The sequence below is a fragment of the Copadichromis virginalis genome, linkage group LG3 (genome assembly GCF_057382275.1).
Source record: "Copadichromis virginalis isolate Kocher_CV1m ecotype Utaka linkage group LG3, C_Virginalis_male_GT1.1, whole genome shotgun sequence".
In the NCBI taxonomy this organism is placed as follows: domain Eukaryota; kingdom Metazoa; phylum Chordata; class Actinopteri; order Cichliformes; family Cichlidae; genus Copadichromis; species Copadichromis virginalis.
The window spans coordinates 44,094,172-44,117,326 of record NC_140620.1 but is presented as its reverse complement, the minus strand read 5'-3'; the positions used below and the strand labels follow the sequence as shown (position 1 = coordinate 44,117,326).

Sequence of the window (23,155 nt, the reverse complement as noted above, 5' to 3'; positions counted from 1 at the left end):
CCTTTTTCATAAAAGGAAGTGAATGTGAGTTCTCACGTTTGCATGTAAACGTCATGTTGATGTCCCCGCTGACCAAACAGTTTTTACACTGCCAACAATGTGTTAAAAGGCATTCCTCTTATTGTTTTTGATTATTTGGGGAAAATAGTTTTGTATAAGAGGGTTTCTCTATATTTTTCTGTTATTTTTCACTTTTGTATTGTACTAATTACTTGTAACTTTAAGCTTTAACGTAAAATAAATGCGATAAGGATCACTGTGGTTTTGTGTTCTGTTGGACAGCATAAACAAATATTTTTCTGTGCTTTGCAAGTCTGAATTATAAATGCAAAACTGTTGCTATCTAAAGGCTCCTACAGTTGAATGGAGCCTTGTGACACCAGTCAAATGTGGGGTTTATAACCTGTTTTATTTGCCCGCATCACAAACCGAGAGGTCACAAGAGATGCGTCTGTAGACTGGGTGAGTGGTGAGCCATCAAATATTCACCTTTTAGGCTGTTGTTTTTGATTAGCTGGAGTTTTTAGTCACTTTGTTTTTTATGTTTTTTTTTTTATTTTTCCTTCTTCTAATACAGTATCAGTCTGGAAGTGTACAGAGCACCAATATGGGGAAGTTGCAGGTGAAAATTTGTATTTTTCTGTGCTGGGGTGAGTATTTGTAGTTTATTTTTAAAAATCTGATCTGTATGTCAGAAAATATTTTGTGATCCAGTGTACAAGGAGACATCAAGTCCAGAATTTTAGGAATATGATAGTTCTTTATTTTCATCATATGTGATAACTGACCAATAATTAATCTATTTGTCAGTTTATTAACCTCCTGAGATTCTGTGTCCTTATGTGGGAACATTACGTTTAGGCTTTTCTGCACCCTGTACTCAATTCTGCGTGGAAACAGATGTTTTAATTGAGCCATAATGCAGACCACTGCTGTTCAGTGCTGTGCTTTAACTTTATAACGCTTAGTTTTTGTAAAATCAAGTTAAACCTGAGGGTTGTCTTCCGATTTACAAACACACCAACAACAACAACAACAACAAAAAAATTTAGAAATGAGAAAAATAATTGTTGATTGTCACAAAGCAGGAGATGGATATATAAAAAGTTATGACACCTTTTTCCAAGTGTCAAGGACTGGAATGAGAAACATAATCAAGAAAATCAAAGAGAAAAAAAAGGTACACGATTGACTATTAGCAAGATGGAGGCTAATAATATTGACCCTGATAATTTTGGGGAAATGACAGTAAAACAATAAAATAATGTTAATATAAAAATTACGATGTTTGGAATACTAGTGTTAAAGATTCTATGCACTGTCTAACCACACTTGGAGATATACTTTAAAAATGTTTTAAATAGTGTGGATAATAATTCTGTCCTCATCTGTACTTTAAAACACTTACTTTTTGTTCAAAGATGATACTGAAGTGTGTGTAATAGGACTGGGAGCATGTTTGTGTGAAAGTGTTCTTATGGTCACCATTTAAAGGTATTTTAATCTGAAAATGTTCATGTTTCTTAGATCTCTGTTATTCCACTCACTACACTACATGATATTATAGTCTCTGTAAGCGTAGCGCAAATACAAGATGACGCCAACGTTGCGAAAACTCTGGAAAAAAAGCTAGTGATGCTTCCTGATTGGTTGACTGATAACTTGGAAAGCCTGTAAAAAACAAACAAACAAGCAAACCTTTGCCTGCCGTTTCCTTCCTCAGCTCTGACGTCGATGTACAGCGATGCACAGCGAGAGTATTTCATCCAGCGCAAAAATCTCACCTGGGTTGACGCCCGAAACTACTGTCAGGTACAGGCTAAACCTGAAATTTATGCACTAACGGGCTGAAGCATGAAACTGAGCTATACCACGTCAGTTTTATTCACTAAGGCAGATATGTGAGAGGGGATTCAATATGGAATTTAAAAAAAGGTTGGCGGTGTGGAAATGCAAGTTTGTGGATGCGATAACTCGAGAAGCAACTGACATAGGAGTTTGAAATTGATATCCTGGGTGTATCTACTAAGAATCTCAGTTTGAATCTCAGTGACCGTGAACTCAAGGTCAGAGGTCAAGTTTTCTGAAAATCTTGTGAATGTGATAACTAAAGAACAAGGCAACATAGGATCTTAAAACCATAGGTGTATCTACTAAGAGACAGGTGACCACCAGTGTTTTCCAACGTCTTTTCCTGGTGGTCGTTACTGGGTTTGAGATCATCCTCTGGATCAAACAGACCCTTTTTTATATTTTCCAATTACGGCCTGAATGGATTTGGGTTCCCTTTGATGAAAGGATATCAATACCTACAAAGTAGTGGCAAAGGAAATTTTACTTTTTGTACACTTGTATCACAGGAATAATAGGAACATGACTTGCCTAACATTTGGAAACCTTGGTTATGGATTACACTAGCAGCTGTTTGTTAACTTAGAATAGCCTAAATGCTAGCAACAGGTTTCAGTATGCAAAACTGACGTACCAGGTTATATTTGAAGCAAAACAGTTATTTTAGTTGTGCTTGTGTCAACTATGTGCTTACCTGTGTGTCTAAATGCGGCGGATATATCTTTAGCACAGGTTGTATGTCTGTATCAAACATCATCTTGCAGTTTAGAGCCATGAGCCACATCTGTTGGTATATGTGAGCAATTTTAAACACTGGTCTAAGACTTAAGACAAAATCTACTAGTATATAAATTTGTAGCGCTTTTCCTGTCATTTTTCTCAACTTTATAGATTTAGTTTAATCTAAATTGTTAAAGAAAACCATCTCATAACATGAAATGCTCTCCGGTCTTTGGCCCGTCTGTAAAAGACTGACAGTAGCTTTTTGTGTGTGGCCAGGCCTGCTTCAAAGAGCTGGTGACACTGACTCCAGACAACATTCAGGCCCTTGCCCGGGACATCACCTCTGACCACTGGATTGGTCTTCGCAAGAACTTTAACTTCAAAAACAACTCTATCGACAACTCCACCGGCAACTTAACCAGCACTGTTGCAAGCTACACAGAAAGCTACTTCACCACACACTATATCAACAACAGTGACTCCAGCAGCCCCATTATGAACTGGACTCAGTGGGCCAACGGGGATCCCCTAGCCTTCCAAAACTGGTACCCTGGCTGGCCGCTGCCTAAACCTTCCCCAAAACCTCCCAACAAAACCGTGTGCTGCAGCTGCTCCTGCACATGCCCAGCAAGGCCAACAACACCCATGACTACAAACGCAGAATTCACAACGCCCAACACGACAACAACACAATCAGGACATAATGTGACAAGTTGGAGTGATGACCCGGCTGAAACAACTGAATTCACACCAGACTTCACTGACCAATCTGTTGTTACCGACGAAAGTACAACACACGCAACAAGAACGGAAAACATGACGACCCGAAGAACAACTCCATATTTCACCACAAGTGCACCCTGGACGACCGCTGAGATGCCATTAGCGGCGCAGTGTGAGAAGTCGCCTGTGCAGGAGCCAGAAGAACCTGAAGATGAAGACGACAGTGATGATGAGAATTACATTGAAGACTCGTGTGTGGCCATGCTCAGCTTTGGGCCGTGGATTGAAAAGAGCTGCCTGGAGCGTCTGCCATTTATTTGTTATGAAGGTAGGTCACAAACTGTATGGGTGCACAGATGCAGATACCTGCTAATTTATCACACAAATAAAATACTACAGTTAAAACTAAGGCCACGCTTAATGCTTCCATTTAGGAATTTAGAGGTTCAGTTGCAGCCAGATGCTGTGAGCACTTTAGGTGTGTCTAAACTCAGTGCTGCAAGTAGTGGACGTGAGGACAGGTGAGACCTAGGTGGCGATCTCTGGCTATAATGTACATCACCACGGCCAATCATCTCCACTTTCTTCTTTTGGATTAAACCAAACACCATATCAGTGCAAATAACTCATACCAACAATCAAGCACGGTGGTGGTGGGGTGATGATTCAGCTTGTCATGCAGTCACTGCGTCAAGCTCCTCTGAGCTCCTCTGTATATGAAAGTTTGCTACAGTCAAATATGAAACCATTTGTTTGGCAGCTAAAACTTAACTGAATCTGATTGAGAGCATATAAAACACTAATCACCTCACTTTGGTGATGATCTAGCCACTTCATCAGATTTAGGTTTATATGATTGACCTTTTTGCAAAATTACATATAACAATCATAGTTGCCTGTTTAGTGTGGTGGGTCAAGACAGGAGTAGGCCTACTAAGCCAGTCAAACACAGGTTAAGACCATAAATTCATGTATTTCTTATATCTAACCTCCTAAGACCTGAACTCCTTCATGGCATGCATTTTTAATTTCTCTTTGCTATTTGGGCTGACTGGGAGTCCTAGGAGGTTAAAGAATAGGAGTAGTTTTATTCTGTCATATTCAGATATATGATGTTTTTATTCATTATAGGCTCAGAACATTGTATCCTAATGTCCACTTTATATTTCCTGCCAAAAAAAGCCCTTGAATATTCCTTATTTGATTTAACTGTAGGTGACTTTATTACACGTAGCGTAAACAATCATTTAGAGGAGGTAAGCTTTATACACCACACATTTTATTTTAGTATCTCCCTCCTCAACTCTTCGGGGCATTTGTCCTTGCCTTCACGTTGCTGTCTAAGTAATATTCTTCATCATGTTTTCAAACAGATCGCTTCATGGGACAAGTCAGCGTCACCAATATAACTTTTGAGAGCGCCAACCTGACATGGTTGGTTGCACCGGGCGATATCAGCCATTATCGGGTAGAGGTCGAAGGTCAAAAGGATAACAAAACATGGGTGTTTAACGTCACTGATTTGACCTGTGGCCTCTCCAACCTGACAGCAGGCACCTCCTACTCGGTCCAGGTGTTCCCCGTCAAGTGTAAAAGAGACCTCAACCCAGAGAACGCCACCTTCTACACCAGTGAGTTTCAATGGACGTGAGAAATATAGATTTATTTACTCACCTGTTCGCCTGCTTATAGTTCTGATAATATACCCCGAACAGCATCATGTAAACACCCGGAACAACACTCACGCTTAAGACCACGAATTTGCCGTTATTGCACTACATGGTATATTTTAAGTTTACCCAAAGTTTATGTTTTTCTTTTCTTTATGCTTTCCCCATCTGAGCCTGGTTCAGCCTGACGTTTAAAAAACATAAAAGAGAGAGACACTGATGATATCTGTGTTTTTTTTCAGTACCTAAGGCAGTCACAAACCTGACAGTCAGTTCTGTGGAGAAAAACTCTGTCTTTCTGAGATGGGAAAAACCAGAGGGAAACGTGGATTTCTATCGTCTGACTTACGAGACCACCCCTGTTAAAGTGACAACAGAGACAATAAAGGTTGAGGGTTTGATACCTGGAACCCCCTACAATTTCACTGTCGTCTCGGGAGTCAATGACGCATCTAAGTGGAGCTATGAAGCTCACGTCTCAGCGTATACCAGTGAGTTTTTGCTCATTCTTTGTCGCGTATACGTCTGTGCTACGCATGTAATATTCATACTGTATCTGTTTTTCTTCTTTTAGTAGCAGGAAGTGTAATATGTGATTGAAACCAGTGAAAGGTGCCGAAAAGCTTGTTTACGCCTAAACGAGGAAGCGGTTTACAGTTTGTCCTTTCTTGCTAACATAACATGAAATTCAAATCAGCAAAGGCAAATGAGAGCTACTGCTGACGTGAAGAGAGGCGCCTGTAAAGTTTTCCTGGTGGATGTGTCTGTTTTGTGCTCATCTGTTTGTTCCTGATTTCAGAGCCTGATAAAGTTTACAACCTGACAGTGTCTGATAACACAAAAGAGTCGATATTGGTCAAATGGGATCGACCTGTGGGAAACTTCACAGATATCCTTGTGGTAGCTAACTACCCGAATGGAACGTATGTATTTGTAGAAATCCAGCCACACTGTATGCACACACATTTTTCTCTAAGCAGAGTTCATGTGAGGACAACGTTTTGCACCCCTTTGATTTATTGATTAACATATAGGAAGTTTGCCAAAAATAAAATAATAATATACACATATGTAGCCTGTTGTGTTGTTTGGTCATTTAGATTCCTTTGCTGTTTGAGTTGCCCAGCTTTTGTTTTTTTGAGAGATCAGCTGCAAAAATGACCTAAATGTTGACTTTAAATGTAAATTTTAATTCCTGTCAATGTTCCATGTATTTCTATTACATGTTTTTGATTGATATACATTGACTTTTTATATTTTCCTCAGTAATTAATCATTGAAATAAATAAACCTTTAAAGTTTTAAAATATAACTCGCTTGGCAAACTGAGAGAATCGTTTTTACGGCGCCTGTCTTTGAGGGCTCAAAGCCCTCCCTCCAAAATTCACGATGAAATAAAAAACCCGTGAAAGAGTTTCAACGGCAATTTCCAAAAATCACGATTTGGTCACTAGACCAACTGGTCACTGTTCGGTGTATGTCTCCTTCTGGACAATGATGCGGTGATAGGTAGCTTCTGATTTTGAGGTTAACTGTCCCATCAGGTCTTCTTATTACAGCTAAATAGATCTTCATGTTCAGCTGGATGAAATGAAGAGTGGAGTTTTGGGTATGAGCTTTAGTAACAGTTTCTCTTTGTGACAGGAGCCTGTTTAATAGAACTGTAAAGTCCAATCAGCAGAACGTGACAGTAACAGATCTGCCACCGGCCACACATATATTCATCTATGTGACCGTGCGGGTCAACAACGACCTGGTGGGAGAAACCAAAATGATCGACAGCTTCACAAGTAACTCTTTCTCATTGTTCAGATTGATTTCATTGTTGATGCACAGAAACAAATAAACGGGAACTGTCCCACGCTACACTGATCGCCTCTAATCTGACTGCTTGTCTGTTTTGTAGCTCCTGGACCGATTTCAAATTTGACTTTGACTACAACTAGTGATTCCCTCACCGCTACCTGGAAGCCTCCTGTTGGTAGCGCTTTAAATTACACAGTCGAGCGCTGTCTCGACCGTTGTGTAAACGAAACAAGTGTAACAACAAACATCGCATTCAAAAATCTGAAGAATGCTGCCAATTACTCTGTGACCGTCTATGCAGTGAGTGGACAATTTACCAGCACGCCAGTGTCCGCCTACAAGTTCACCCGTGAGTCACTTTTGTCATCTTCTGTGGTCAGAGTTGTTTGGTTGCCACCACCAATGTTTACAAGCAGAAATATCTCAATTCTTATTCTAAAAAGCAAATCTGTGAATGATTGTTACGCCACTGAGAAAAAAGATTTCCACGCAGAGCTAAGTTAAAATTTTGATGTCAATGTAAAAAAAAAAACTTCAGTGGCAGAAACGATCTATTTCATACAAGTCTGATTTAGCACAAAAAACATTACTTCATTACTCTTATGTCAGGCTGACTTGACTGCAAAATAGTAATGAGAAATGGCTTTCTAATTTTCTCCATCTTCTTTGATTTTAGTGCCAAATTCTCCTACTAATCCCAGAGCCACTAGTGTCAGTAAGGACAACATCACCTTTGCCTGGAATGCACCTAAAAACACATCAGCACCCACGTATGGTGTCACACTCAACTCCAGCTTCTGGGGTCAGAGTTGGAATTATACAACCTCTGACACCACGTTTACATTTCTTAACCTGACATCAGGGACCAACTATGCTTTCAGTGTGTACGCAATCGCTGACAGACAGGAAAGTGCCTCAGTATACTGTGCAAATTTCACAGGTAAGATTTTTAGCTTGGAAGAAAAACTGTTAACAACATGATAGGTGACACTTGGCAGGAGTTAGCTCGTCACTTGCACTTTTTTTTCAAAAGGTGAAATCCAGACTCGAAGTAGAGGACAGATAGAGTTAATATTATCTGATTTGAAATTTGATGATTGCATTTCATACCAGGCCACTTATCAAAACTGGATAAACAGTTCACGGAGACTGGCAGTTTGAAAATCAGCAAATTAAGCCCTCTGGTCAAGTTTTGCAAAATAAAGTAAATAGTAAATAAGTGATTAAAAAAGGAGGTAATAAATGTAAAGGTACTTATTTAGATCTCTTTTTTTTTTTTACTCAATTTGAACACCAGGCAGTCCCAATTTTTTAACCTAACATGATCGATGATAGATGGATTGGGCTCTAGTAAGTTGGAAAAACTACGCTTTGACACCCCAGGAATCAAACCAGAAACCAAGAGATGACCCGCTCTACCTCCTGAGCCACTGCTGCCACATGCACTTTAGTCGTTTCTGGTTTCAGTTAAGATATTTATGTCTTAGATCTAACCTAATAGCGTATCATGAAAACAATTTTAATCACCTTCAGCGACCCAAAATTTCACAAAGAGCAGAGAAATGCTTACAGCCTCTGCTCACCTGCTGGGTGAATGAGGCAAGTTGTGTAAACTACTTTGAACGCTCAGAAAGTGTAGAAAAGCACTATATAGCAACCATTTACCGTTTACAGTGAGTGTGAGCTTTTATATGACTGATAGAAAACTCGCTTGGCAGACTGAGAGAAAGAAAAAACAAGATGCTATACGAGCAAAAGGTGACGGCTGCGAAAACACATTTTTATTTTTCTGTCCATAGCTGTATTTATTCCCCCATATGCAATTTTTTACCCATGAATGGAAGCATGCCTTTTTCTTTCTTGTTTGCACATCTCACAGTCTCTGTTCGTTTCCCAGTGGAAGACCGAAAGGAAATCAGGCTGTCGATGCTGTGCTCCTCGTCCGAGGCTCTCCTGTGTGATGAGGAATCAACAAGGAAGGAAGTATTTAATGAGGTGAATCTGTCACCACTTGGACATAAGCAGCATTTTGATTAGCCAAGTGTGCTGAGCTGTGGCTTCGGTGAAAGGTCTCAGCTTTGTGTTTTCAATTGTGCGTTGTTTTAATTGTGTTGTTTCTGTTTGTGCGTTTTGCTACAGCTGAAGGAGAAATTCAGAACGCTGTTGGACGGGCACATCGACTGGCATCTTGAGCGACAAATGAAACAAGGATAAGCCACTTGGTATTTCCTGCTATTTAGTCATAAAAACTTCAAGGTTGTGCTTCAGTAAAATGTACAGCGACTTTTCTGATCAGAATTGTGATATGTGATTACTATACCTGCAGATATATTCATTTATTGATTAATTTTTATTTTTTCATTTTTAATAGGCTATAGGAATAAAGTAGATGACCAATCATTATTAAAATCAGCATTTTATTTGTTCTTGTTTTCACATCACCTTCTATTTTTTTTCTTCTCGACCTGAACTTTGTACGCCGAGGATGTTTTAAATAAACACACTATAATCTAAATGTGGTCTGGATTCTGTCACTGCATGTCACTGTAACACAGATATTTGTGTAAGGTTGACGTCACACCTTAAAGCATCTTCCACGATACCAAGTCGACTAACATAAATCATATTACACATAATTGCTGATGATTGTCCAGCTGTTAAGATTTTATCAACATCAACAGTAAAAAAAGAAAAAAAAAAACTCAGTCTGTGTATACTTGTTCTCTTAATTCTACATGCATGCAGACACTTCCCCTTTTTCCAAAAAACAACTCTCGTTGTTCAGTTTTTGAACAATAAATATGTCAACGGTGAGGACCTGATGCCCTCGAACATACTGCAGTTTTATGAGGTCAGGTAATAGCATAAAACCAAACACAAAGCTTAATGTCTGCGGTGCTTCTGCGCCTGCATATGTAACATCTATAACACTTCCAGGGTGTGAGCTGGTCCCTGTTAAAAAACACTTAAGTTACGCTCTCGTATAAGCTGTTATTCTCTGCACAGCTTCCTCTGCAGTGTGTCGGTAATAACTTTAACACTCCAGAGTAAGAAAGCAAACTGCAATATGAGGAAGGGGTGGAGTGATCACATTTTTTTTTTAAAAATAAGCATGTAAATGTGAAAAAAAGAAGCATCAGAGAGAAGAAAACGTGAGCCAAAAAAGCTTTTGAAACTGCTTAAGCAAAACCACAGTCGAGCAGCAGCAATGGAGTCTTCACAAGGACACGGAGACGGTGAAGCTAAGAGGGAAACACTTGCAGGTTAGTTTTTAAAAAAGCAATTAAAGGAAAGGCTTTAAAACAGGACACGTCTGATGAGTTAATATTGAAAATAAAAATGATCTGTTTCTTTGTTTCTGCAAAGGAGATGGGCCTCGGTGTGATCAGAGGCACATTTATGTTGCATCCTTTCATGATTGAAGTTCTTTAAAACTAACAGGACCACTTACTGTGGTCTAGAAAGTGAAATGACCTCCTGTTTGTGATTGAAACAGGATTTCAGTTTTTTCCTTGCTGTATTTTTGCCTCCACGCTCCCAATGCGTTCATCGGCTGAAGGGCCCACAATATTTTGGACAAAGAGCTGGTTTTTTAGTTTTTTCCTCTGGGGATTTTAAATCAAACAACACGTACCTGAAGTGTAGACTTTCACCTTTAATTGAAGGGGTTTAAAAACTGTTTTCATTTTTAAGAAGATCCGACATTTTTATACGCGGTCCCTCATTTAGAGTGGTTCCAAATTCACTGGACAGACTAACATAGTTTTACAATTATGGATTGTTTTTAGTATTTGGGTGAAAAAATCTATTACAGTCACTGACTGCCTGAAGTTTAAAGCCCATCAACACCACGCAACACTGTGTTTCCTCCCTTGAGGTGCCCACCGGGCCTTTACTGCAGCTGCATTTAGTTTTGTCTTTAGTAACAAGGCACTGTAAAGCACGCTCTGTTGATCGTGACAGATAGCTCATTGAAGAATGTCACATTTTTTGCCTTGAGAAGTTCTTGGGTTGCTTTTGCACTACATGCTTTGATCCATTTGCCGTGTGGGGCACCGTCTGATCAGGTTTGGCTGAATCTGAGCAGAGAGTAGAGCCCTGCTGCTTCTATCAGCAGTCACATCATCAATAAACACCAGTGAGCCAGTCCTACAGCCATACTACCATACTACTACCTCCACCATGTCTGAGAGATAATATGGTATGCTTTAGATCACAAGCTGTTTAGCTATCTTCTGTGGTTTTTGAGGTCTTTTGGTGTTGTTGTGCTGGTCAGTGTGTTCCTTATCAGACTGCTGATTTGGTTTTTATTATCTCTTAGGCGTATTTTTAATACATGTTTATTTTCAGCCTAATGGCCTTATATACTAACCCCGATTTGGTCTGTAATTCATCCACTGTTGGATCGAAAGCACTTACATAGAAAGAGCATAGATAAAAGTGTCTGTGTGAATGGGTGAATGAGGTGAGTTGTATAAAGCGCTTTGAGTGCTCAGGTAGGCTAAAGAAGAACCAGTTCATTGAGCTTTTATCATTACAGGTGCAGGATCCTGTCAGTTTTGTCATCTAACAGTTGGAGTGGCTATTGTTATAGCAGCATTAACCCTGATCGCAGGACTCCTATTGTCCTTCATTTTATTTGGTGAGTCTAAATATGCGTGCATAGAAATGATACATGCATGAAGTATTTCATCTGTAAACACTTGGGGAGATTCCAGGATCAAACCTTTGCTCATAAGGTCGTGCATACAGCGCCTTGAAATGATCATTAAAGATGCTGGAGAATCACCCTGCTGCTCCGTGTACCTGGACAACAAGCAAACTGAAAGTAGTTCATACATACAGAGTTCATACAAATCCTCCCTTTATTGTGCAGACTCAGCACAAATCATCATCATGTACCCCAGTGGAGAAATAGATCCGGAGAACTGTATAAAATTCATATCAATTCATATCAACACGTTCTGTTTCGAACAAAGTGGTGTGAAAAGCTGTTCGCCCCCTCCCTGATTTCCTCTTTTTTTTAAATGTTTGCCACACTATAATGCTTCAGATCACCAAATATTAGAAAAAGATAACACAAGTAAACTCAAAATGCAACAAAGTTTCGAAATGAAGGTGTTTATGATTAAGGGAGGGGGAGTGTCCGGGCCTACATGTCCATGCGTGAAAAACTGTTGACGTGTGTTAACTTCGCCTAATATTTAAATGTGTTTGATGATCTGAAACCTTTAAGTGTGACAAACATAGAAAAAAAGAGGAAATCAGTACACGCCGCTGTGTGTACTAACATTTTTTGAGTGTGTTACTATAAAGCACACATCGCTTCCATAAAAAATATCTAAAAGCATTTAATTTAACTTTTTTATTTTTTCAGCAAGTATTCCTTCTTCGTTCTGACAACCACAAGCAAACACATTGCATATAACTAGAAATGAATAGAATAATATAATTATATAATAATAATAATTAATATTGTCATTATTTAAAAAATATATATAAAAACACTTAAGATAATAAAGTAAACCACCTCCTTGGCTGGCAGCTATGGCAGCAGGCTGATGGCTTTAAAATATAAAATTAGCTGATAATGTCCAGACATTTAGCCTAAATAATCAAACATACATAAGTAGACACTTTATAAGGCACAGCAGTGCCCCCCCCCCTCATTGTAAGAAGCATTTGCAGTTTTTCCTATATCTCAGGTAAAGAGTCTCCAGTACACAAGACGGCAAAATACAAAATTTGAAGACAACGTCAGAAAATAAGACTAAAACACATTATTATTACTGTGATTACTATGGTTATTTTTAGGGGTCCTACGATGGAACTTTGGGGTACTTGAGACCCCCCCCCCAGAGGGTATAACCTGGCAGAACATAATATATAACATACTTAATCTACTATTTTCTGCTGTTTGTGTTTGTCTCTCTAAACCTGTGGTTTCCACCTCCATGTTCATCCCTTCAAATTTCCTCCAAATGTGAAAAAGAAATATTAAAAATGCAGTTATATTAATTTATTATAAGAAAATTGGTTATAGTATGGTTGCATTTGTCTTTCTCAGCATTTAAAGTAGCTTAAAAAAGCAAAAGTAATCCTAATCTGCTTTTTAGCTTTAGTTTCTGGAAGCATCTGGAAGACATGATGTTTTTTTTTTTTTTTTGTTGCTGCCTGTAGTGGACCTTCAGTGCTCAGCTCTTATCTTTATATTTATATTTGTCAGTCATATTGGCAGCAGCACCAGAAGCAAGTCAGACATCAAGGCAGGAACTGCTGGAGCAGCTGCAGCAGTGCCAGAAACAGCAGCGTGACGTGAACCTGATGCTTCACACTGTCACTCAAGGTGATTTACATGATCTCAAACACAGTGAACACAGGTGATCCGCCACAGCACTCGCTGCGTGTTTCTGGTTACATTTGTGATATGCTTCACACACAGAGTAGTGAAAGCTGTGGGGCTCCATTTCTTACAGGGTTTTATCTGACACTTAAATCAGTGTTTCTTCCTCCTATGTGGAGACTCAAGGTGCAGTTTGTGCCCTGAAAAGTGGCTGTGGTGGATGGGACGTTGCTACTTCTTCTCAGTCGGACTGCAGGAAAATCGGCAATGGAATGAGAGCGCCGAGTTCTGCCGGCAGCACAACAGCAGCCTGGTTGTAATCGAAGACTCTGCAGAGATGGTAAACGCATCATGCACAAGTCATGTGAATCACACACACTTACAGTTCTGAAGTCGTACGTATCAGAACCACTTTAAGCTGCTGAGGACGTTCGGCCCACTCTACTTCACAGCGTCGCTTCAGTTCGTTGAGATTTGCAAGCCTTTTTTATACACAGCTTAAAAATCAGGTTGGGCTATGACCGGGTCATTGCAACACCTTGATTCTTTCCTTTTTCAGTGTTCTGTTGTAGATTTGCTGCTGTGCCTGTGTCCTGTTGCATGACTCAATTTAGTTTTATTGTCACACAAGTGGCCTCAAATTTGACTTTTGAATACTTTGGTGGGAGTTCATGGTTGACCCAGTGACTGCAGGGACCCCAGGTCACGTGGCTGCGAAACAAGCCCAAATCATTACCCCTCCTCCACGTGCACTTTGTTCAGATGCAATCCTTTCCAAACAAACCACGCTTGTTCCATCTTTTTCTAATTGTATGTCATAAATATTTACATTTAACACGCTAACTGAGGCCTTTAGAGTCTCAGTTAGCATAAAAAGAAGTTTAACCCCCCCCCCCCCCCCCCCCCCCCAAAAAAACCCCCAAAACAAACAAATTGCTAAACTAAAAGTTGGAACTTTGCTAAGGACTCCCACAAGACATTCCCAGATGTATCCCGCAGCTTCTGCCCACCTCGACTTTCAGTCACCCCAGCTTGTGCTATGGACCACTGATGAAATGTGGGCTTTCTTAAGTAACCAATGCATAATGGCCCAACCTGGGTGGATGTCAGCTTTCTGTACCAGCACTTGTTTTATTCATAGTAACAAACATAAATAAAATGGTAAAATTTCTGGCAGAAAATTAATCAGGGTCGTCAAACATACTGCCTGGTGGCCAGAATCAGCCCGCCAAAGACTCAAGCCCATTGGATGGCTTTGGAAAATGTCAAGAAAGGCATAGATATTATACATTTTATACATTTCTTTTACAGTTTTTACAGCATTTTCTACTAATAAAATCCCCAGAAGTCATTCATACTACACTAAAGTTAATTAAGTAACAAGTGAACATTTAAATGACAAAAAGTTGAAAATGTTGTGCTATCTACAACAGAAATTTCTATGTTTTACAGCAAGTCCGCGCAGTTAAAAAAAAAGAAAGAAAGAAAAGAAAAAAGCAAGTACACTTTTTATTATTACAGGACAGTCTGGGACAGTTTATTTTTTCTTTCAATTTACACATTTATTACTTACAATTTAGTCTTAAACAGTCGTGCTGACACATTTCTTGCATTTAACATAGAAACATTTCTTTATTGTGTAGAAAAACTCAGACATGCTGTTGAAAAAAAGACTTTTTCATAAGAAGTTGACTGAGGGATTAATCTTCTCTACCTTACAGAAAGGGGCGTGTCACTGCTCTGGCTCACTTCAGTGGGCTGTGTGTGGTCGGTGATGATATCCCTGCTCTAAATGTTGCTTCCACCACAGGATTTCATCCAAGGAGTGATGAGGAACTTCTCCCAGGTTCCTTTCCTGTGGGTGGGACTGACAGATGCCAAGCAGGAGGGTCAGTGGCTGTGGGGCGATGGGAGGGCAGTCCAGCACTACATGCAGTAAGTCATATCACAACAACAAAATAAAAATAATAAAATAATACGGTATAATTAAGGAACTCATTTTGGAAGAATTAGAAATAAAAGTGCAAGGAGTAAAATATATAAAAAAAGAATAATATATAAAATAATAAGTCTTCCTATTAAAAACTGGAGTTGCAGAACACTTTTGCCTGCTGCAGCGACTGCAAATGCAAAACAGTAGTTATTTGCACTGAGGGAGTAACAGGCAGCAGGGTTAGAAGCTGCTGGAGGCTTTTTGTCTGACTGCAGAGTCCTCTAGAGGCGGGAGTAGAAAATGTCAGTGGGCTGTGCGCTGTCGGCCCCCCGATGACCGTGGTAATGTAAATGCACTGATGAGAAGGCTGTTCCTGAGGTACACTGTGTACATTTATCTTTGTAAAAAGAAACAAACAAAAAACTGTACAGTACAGTGTCAATAACTCCAGAAATGTCTCTCAGAGTATAATAAATATTAGTAGGATGCTGCTTGTTTTAGCCACTAAAACGTTTTTATTAAATGAAAAGTGATCTCTTTATCTAATGTATAGGCAAATACAAACAGAACACAATCAAAAAATGAAAACAAACAGAAACATTTAAGGTTAAGTTGATCTTTATTACAATATTATAACAAACAATATACACGTATACATGACACACATATCCAAAGGCAAACACACACAAAATGACATCAACTTGACTGTATGTAACGTGACCATATGTGACTGTACATATGTTTATTTATGTAACATATTTACAGTTTATATTTTTTAATGAGGTTTATTGTCATGTACTGCTTTAAACACTGAGTTTTCACTCCCACTGTGTGTTTCAAAGGGTGATGGTGGAGTGGGATTCTGATCACAGGGACTGCGCAGACCTGAGGGGAGGCGCGAGTCTGTTCGCCGCTGACTGTGAAGAGTACGGACCGTGGGCTTGCAAGAAGGAGTACTGACACACAATTACAATTTATTTTACACACAGTTTACTTCCAATGTCAATTTGGCACGATACAAAAGGTAAACAAAAAGCTGTTTACAACTCTAAAATCTATGAATCTTAGGAAAAGAAGCTAAAAGGGATAGGAATGCAAGACGTTAAGTCAGCCATATAAAACATTTATTGCCATCTGAAAGTGCATTATAAAGTGCATTCATGTACGAAGAGGCAAAATGTCGAAAAAATAAGCAACATGTTGTTGCCTTCAGTTTTGGACAGAGTTAGCTTATTCTTTAAATTGCAGGTTTTAAAAATAAATCTATTTACCCATTTCTGCAGTTGCTGTTTGTAGCTGCAACATCGGAATTGTCCTGAAATGTATTTGCTATATTTAGCACGCTATGACTGAAAATATCAATAAAGTCTTCCTGCTGTTTACATCATTAGCATTGTAGCTTATAGCTTTTTTTAAAGCTCAGTTGTTGAGCTAAAGTTTTAAATATTTTAAATTCTTTTTCTTCTTTTTTTTAGGTTAATATTTAAGATAAACTTAGCAAAATTAAGTTTTAACTATTTTGTTTTGAAAGTGAGAACACGCACTTTTAATTTCAATAATGACCTACTTTTATACTTTTAATGCATAATCTGGGTTTTTCTTTTCTTTACAACCGTGTGAGGTCTGAGTAGCTATGACAACAGTCAACCCTAACCTTATGTACGCTTAGGAAAAATACAAGAAGCAATTGTTTTGACACATCTCAGTTAGAGTGATTTTTGTCCCCCTGGTTGCCAAGAAAAGACACTTTTTTTTAAAGCCAAAAAAAAGGCACAGAGGGTCAGAATTATCACCGATTGTGGACTTAGACCTCACAGGTGGAGTCAAATTAAAGTCCAGTGAGATTTTCTGTCTCTCATTTCCCTGAGATGTTGTTTGGCGGGATGATCGTCATGAGTGTGCGTCCATCCAGTGGGGCGAACAGAGGGTACAGTTTCTCTCTAAAAGTTCCAGTGAAGGTGTAGATGTGGGACTTGGTTTCAGCGTTGTAGAAGGAGATCTGCCCTTCTTCGTAGTCCAAGTAGACCCCCATGCGCCTGGGCACGAGGCTGAGGGGGAGCTCCTTTTCTGGCTTGCTGCAGGCGTAGAATTTGTGCGTGCTGCGCCACAGCACCCAGTAGCCCTTCTTTGGCATCATGGTGAACTTCCCGTGCCGCTCAGAGTCAGCGGTGGTCACGCCCACGCGCCAGTAACCGTTATTGGCTATGTTCACCTCCCAGTAATGGCGGCCGCTGCTGAAGCCCTCCCTGCCGAGCACACAGGGCCATTCGTCGAAGCGCTGGGAGCTTTGAGGCTGCTCTGACACTACAGAGGACTCCTGGACTTTACGCTGGTCATCTGAGAGAAGCAGCCATGGGTGGTTGGTCATGGGGTCAAGAGTCACATCAGCTGTTGGGAGAAAGGAAATCAAATTGCTAATTAAACCACATGTTCTTTGGTGTTTGTTGGTTGATTTATGGGATGGAGATAAAGCTGAGGCCGTTGTTACCTGCTGCGCTGCAGATCCACCCCCAAACTGAAAACACAGATGAAGAGTTTTATTATAGTTGCAGAAGAGATGAGTTTGGCTCTTAAAATAGTCCCCTCCACAAATTGTTCTGAGCATCGGAATCATTATTCATAATAAAAGCTAAAGAAAAATCCCAAGGTTTTTTTTGGTGCAAATTTTAAAATACACACCTGAGTTGGGGATGTATCGAGGAATTCCTGCTTCCCAGGACTTTTGCTTTGCCAGGAGCCACAACTGTGGGACGATTTTCTGATAAGGAAAAACATAAAAATGAAACTCATACTAACTTTATATTCCTTTGCTTTCTATTTCCTTAAGACTGACTAACCTATGCCATGCTTAGTCACTGCATACATAATTCAGTAGGTACTCATAAATTTAGGTCCAGATAAAACTCAATTACAGCCTCAAAGGTCACGGCTCTGCACAAAAAACTGCAAGTAGTAGTGACAGGTGAAATCAGAGTCAATCAGAGCTGTGATAAAACAGCACGCCATCATCTATAAATGTGATGGCGTGCTGCAGTTTATCTGCAGACTGCCCCGTCGTTCACGGGGGACATTGACACGCGTGCTATCAGAGCAGAGCCCGATTAGGGTCGTTAAACTGAATCACTGAGATCTTTCATTGATAGATGCGGGCAATGAAGGTGCAGAGTTCACTTGGATCACACATGGCATAAAGCTGTTACACAACCTGGCCACGACTGCCCTTCGTGACATTCGAAATGAACAACTGGTTTATTGCACACTGGTTTATTTGTGTGCTATCAAACCTCTAAGATATTTATCTTTCACTTCAAACTTACATCTTGCCATCATCCTCATCTCATTTTCAAATTTATGCCAGAGTTTCTGCATTAGCATGAATTGTTTTAAGGATGTTTTCAAGGGCTGATTCAGTAGAAATGCAGAGGTTTCTCACCGTGCTTCCTTCCGTGAGCAGCGACCAGGTGATGAACTCCAACAGAGGCATCAGCCTGATCAGCCGGTTCTTCTTCAGAGTCAGCACACGCAGCACCTTCCCCAGCTCATCGCTCTGAACGCCACAACGCTGCAACACAAACAAACGCTTGAGATTTGCCTCCATTTACTTTGAAAAGCGTGACACCAACCAAAACTTAAACGACATAAAAGTAAAACACATTTGAAGTTAGTTGTCTGGTTAGTGACCCCCTGCTCACCTCGCTCGCCTCCTGCAGCTCCTTTGCCCACTCCATGATCCTCATGTGTGCCACCTCACTGGCATCCTTGTCTTTAGTTTCGTGTTCGTGACTGTCAGATAGCCAGGGAGTCTCCTTCAGGAGCTTTAAGGACATTGAATTAATCACGACATTGTTAGATTTTAACAGTTTTCGTTTCACCTTGCATATCAAAATAGGATTTTCAATTTAATTCAATTCAGTTTTATTTGAAGGGTCAATCTGATCTGGTCTGATCTCACATCAGCGTCTGTAAATACTGACCCTGTCAACATCGCGGAGCTCATCGGCCCACTGCAGGATTAGCTTCCTGCTCTCCTCGAGACTGCGTTCGGCGCGCCCCTGTGAACGCTGGGCGTCCTTCGTGGTGCCTTCTCCTGGATCCAGAGCTTCCTGCTAAAAGACATCACACTGTGTCAGGTGGTATGTCACACCATGAAACTACAGAAAGATACAGGAAGATTATATCGGATTGTATATCTTAGGTAACGCCCATCCTACATATGCTATAAGGTGAAGGGTGTGAGCTATAAAGAGTTAATGAATAGCTGCGCTATCAGCATCCATACAGTCAGTGCTGTTGTGTGATGGAGTTCCTGCATACAATAAATATTTTGTTATTGTGATCTTTATCTGGTCTGTGCACTCTTAAATCTGGCTATACTAAGAGTCTGCCAGTTTCTACCTTGCACACTTGATCCACCTGTTCCTTCCACTGCTGGATAAACTGCACACACTCCTGCAGGCTGCGGAGATCTTTCAGGCCGTTTTGGCGAGTTTGTTGCTGCAGGAGACAGAGGTGGTCACAAATAGGCCAACCAGACACTGACCAACTGAAGAGAAAAAGCTGTTTGAAGCATGTGGTTTACCTGTGACTGTTTATTGAGGCTGTTGGTGGGCCTGCTGGGGACCGAGCTGTGAGGCTGGCTGCTTTCATCATGGGTGGGCAGGTTCCAGCGTACGGCCCCGATGGAACTGCTCTGGGTGGCGCTGCCGTCCTCCCCAGACAGCAGCATGCTCACCTCTGCAGGGGTAAAAAAAAAAAAAGCTCTTTTAAGTCTCAGTTAATGTCATGCTGCTTTGCCAAACTAAGAAAAGCAGCAGGAAATACAAGCTTTAGATAAAAGCTTTCCAGCAGAGGCTGTGTAAAGTATAGTGATAGATTTATGGCTCTGATAAATGGAAACACTTTAGATACTGTATCAGTCCGCACAGTATCGCATCACGCAAAGGTTGATAGTTATCAGATGGGCAAGAAAAGTGTGCTAAGTATCACTATGAAACACAAAGGAAGAAAAAGACGTACTTCTTTTGGGCTTTAGGATACTTTTCATTTCCATCATGGCTTCCTCACTGTGGAGAAAAAACACGCCACATGAAAAAGATAAAATATGAAATTATAGAACTAAACACACACACACACACACACACACACACACACACACACACACACACACACACACACACACACACACACACACACACACACAGATATATTTGCAAGTTTTAAAACTATATCCTCCTAGGACCTGACGTCAGGATATTATACTGCCTCTGTTCTATCGAAATTTAAAGCGAATGTTCTCATATGTGGATCAAATTTTTCTCAGAAAGAAAAATCAGGTAAAAAAAAAATCTTTGTTTTTACATTCATAAGGTCCCAATCAGCCCAAACAGCAAAGAGAAATTAAAAATGCCATGAAAGAGTTCGGGTCTTAGGAGGTTAAATATGTGATCCTGTATATGCATATACAGGATTACAAGTAATCAAATACAAAATAATACAATTACTTTAAATTGATAATAATAATAATAATAATAATAAATATAGAAAAAAGTTAAAGCTAGATATAAAACACAGCTGTAAAAAGAAAATCAGCATTAAAAAAAGAAAAGAACAAAAACAAGCAAACAAACAAAAAAAGCAACACACCACAAAATTACAACACAAACCTGCCTTATGTTTGCCAGTGAATTCATAAAATAAAATAATGGTTCATATTTGAAATTAAACCATCTCCCACAGACCTCAGGTATAAAGAGACACACTAAACTAATACACAAACTATGAGCTTATTATGTCGTACCTGTCGCTGGTGCAGCTCTGCTGGTGGCGAAGACTGGACAGCCACTGCTGTTGGTCTAATCCTTTTGTGTCTCTCTCGGTTTGATCTTTGAACTTTATGACAAGGAAATCTGCATGCAGAATCCCCTGACACGAAACGTTTCCTGGCAGCTCCGTAACCGAGGGCGCCGTGAGGGTATAATGGCGTGATTTTTTCTTTTTATGACTGCAGTAAATTTCAGGTTATGACTGGGAGGGAAACAGATACTCTGTGTGGCTGTTGGTAAACTGTATATGCAGCAGGAGTGTTAAGAGTCATTTACAGTATCTGTGCTTTATAAACTTCAGTTGTTGCAAAAAATCATAAAAGATAAAGATTCTCCAAACAGTAAAAAAAAAAAAAAGTGATTTCACTTCTTACTGCATCACTGGACTCAGTCTGACTGTAGTGAAACTGAATCCTAGCAACTCTTATCTTTGCCTTGACACATATTACACAAATGTGATGTATGACGCGCCACTTTGTTTACAGTAACTGGTCCCATCTTGTCTATAACACTCATCATGTGGATGAATTTCATGGTCATCACTGTTCTTTTTCTGGGCTGGACTGATCATCCAGCATAGATCTTTAACGACTTTCAAATGCACATATTTCAATCTATTTAGGATTTTCTCTCATCCACACAGGCTCTAATATTTGGTCACATGTTCCTTAGCAAGTTGCACCTCAACCAGATGCTTCTTGTAGTCATCAACAAGCCTCTGACTTTATTCTAGCTGCATATTTAACTGAATTGGTAGAGTTTGTTTAAATTAGTTGGTTTTCTGGCATGAACACTGCTTTTAAGATTAGTTCCCAAAAGTTCAGTAAGTTTGGCATCAGCGCTCTGAGAGACGTCAACATGCAAAAGACACCACATAACCGTCAGCCCCGCTTATTAAAAAGACTTCAGTGACTTAGTATAAAGCCATCTTTCAGGAATGACTATATTACTTTTATTTCATTATTTTTGTTGTTTTTAAGTAAATCTTCATGTGAAGCACTTTGTAACTCTGTGATGAAAGGTGCTAAATAAATACTTATTAGAACTGAAAAGACAAAAAACCACACACTACAGTTCTACATCTACATTTTACATAATGTGGGATTTGTTTTTATGTCTTTATTTCCTTTTGCTTAACAGCAGATTATGAGTCGAAGAAGTTACTGATTATGTCAATAACATCCATTGACTGGACTCATAATGTCCCGAGCGGGTGCAATTTGGAAGGGTATTGCATGGTGTCAAAAAAGGCTGAAAAATAGGAGCTTCCATTGGAAATGACTCAAGGCATGCACATCTGGATGTCTTCAGCATTACATGCAGAAACGTCAGAGAAACACATGCTTCCCTGTATGTATCATCAGCTTATTCCTGGAGTTTTTGCCTAAATCGTTGTGGGTTTCTTCCACCGCCTGGTTATCTGTGACTTCAAGGTCAGAGTGTCATTATGCAAGCTGCCGAACCTTACGCTGTTTCTGTTTGTATACAATAAAACCAATCTAGTGTAAACTATTAGCCGCTGAGTTTTTTCCCCTTTTGAACAAACTTCAGTTTGCCTTTTAAAATCGAGTCAGGCGGAGATTAAACCTGAATAAATCATCCTGCAAGAGAACATTCGTGAATTTTCTAACCTTCAGCAGCAGTGTAACCAAAAATATGATCAAATGTTTCCACAGTTGGTGTAAGAGAACCAAATTCAGCGATTCAGTCCGACTTTAAAAGCATACTTGACTGAAAATGAATCTCTGCATTAAAACAACAACAGCAAAAAAACAGCAACCTTTCATAATCTCCTATAATGAGTTTGAACATCAGCAGTCTGCAGTAAGAAAGACTGGGTACAAATCAGGGGAATTCAAAATACCTGGTCCTTCCCTGAGAGTGGCTGACCAGCACAAATCACTCTGAGAACAAGACGTGTGATAGCCTGGGAGGCCACACAGAGCTCAGAGTAGCTTCTAAGCAGACAAATGAGAAAGCTGTCTGAGTAACATTTAGTAGCTGTAGTTAAATAACTAAACCAAAGGTTTTTGGTTATAGCAGAATAAACATCAGCATCAGAGGCTGATCCCCTCTGAGAGACATCTGGAGGTGGGAGATTCTTTGGGTCTGTTTCAACGCGCCTGCTGATTATTAAAGAAGCAATGACCTTTGTGCTATGCCAGGTAGCCATTAAGAGAAAATGCCAGGGCATGTTAATCTAAGTAGGAAATAGGTCATGGAACCACACAGGGACTGGTCAAAGAGGAATGATGACAGCATTTTTGGAAGTGAGTGAAGGAAA

The 23,155-nt window shown here is 39.9% G+C and overlaps 3 protein-coding genes across 4 annotated transcripts; 2 read left to right on the top strand and 1 right to left on the bottom strand.

The window, feature by feature from the left end:
- The first annotated feature begins 395 nt into the window (after window positions 1-395).
- LOC146714927 (fibronectin) lies at window positions 396-9,288 on the top strand. The gene is made up of 12 exons (XM_085451264.1): window positions 396-462; window positions 578-650; window positions 1,724-1,812; window positions 2,851-3,625; window positions 4,671-4,928; window positions 5,210-5,458; window positions 5,767-5,890; window positions 6,612-6,757; window positions 6,874-7,122; window positions 7,450-7,713; window positions 8,671-8,768; window positions 8,913-9,288. The coding sequence occupies exons 2-12, from the start codon at window positions 608-610 to the stop codon at window positions 8,985-8,987; spliced, it is 2,370 nt and encodes a 789-aa protein (XP_085307390.1). The 5' UTR covers window positions 396-462; window positions 578-607; the 3' UTR covers window positions 8,988-9,288.
- A 666-nt stretch (window positions 9,289-9,954) lies between these two features.
- On the top strand, window positions 9,955-16,013 carry LOC146714926 (natural killer cells antigen CD94-like). Its single transcript, XM_085451295.1, has 6 exons — window positions 9,955-10,036; window positions 11,314-11,415; window positions 13,000-13,119; window positions 13,296-13,456; window positions 14,927-15,051; window positions 15,892-16,013. The coding sequence occupies exons 1-6, from the start codon at window positions 9,982-9,984 to the stop codon at window positions 16,007-16,009; spliced, it is 681 nt and encodes a 226-aa protein (XP_085307421.1). The 5' UTR covers window positions 9,955-9,981; the 3' UTR covers window positions 16,010-16,013.
- LOC146714925 (butyrophilin subfamily 1 member A1-like) lies at window positions 16,012-20,910 on the bottom strand. Of its 2 annotated transcripts, none has more exons than XM_085451275.1 (10): window positions 20,847-20,910; window positions 20,066-20,112; window positions 19,629-19,783; window positions 19,445-19,543; window positions 19,024-19,155; window positions 18,742-18,864; window positions 18,483-18,611; window positions 17,729-17,807; window positions 17,538-17,564; window positions 16,012-17,437 (listed from the first exon to the last, which is right to left on the bottom strand). In XM_085451275.1, exons 2-10 carry the CDS (start codon window positions 20,100-20,102, stop codon window positions 16,905-16,907), a joined length of 1,314 nt encoding a protein of 437 aa, XP_085307401.1. In that variant the 5' UTR covers window positions 20,103-20,112; window positions 20,847-20,910; the 3' UTR covers window positions 16,012-16,904. The 2 variants fall into 2 exon arrangements, with proteins under 2 accessions (XP_085307401.1, XP_085307400.1); XM_085451274.1 differs by having other exon boundaries at window positions 19,024-19,152; window positions 20,847-20,897.
- Window positions 20,911-23,155: the final 2,245 nt, after the last annotated feature.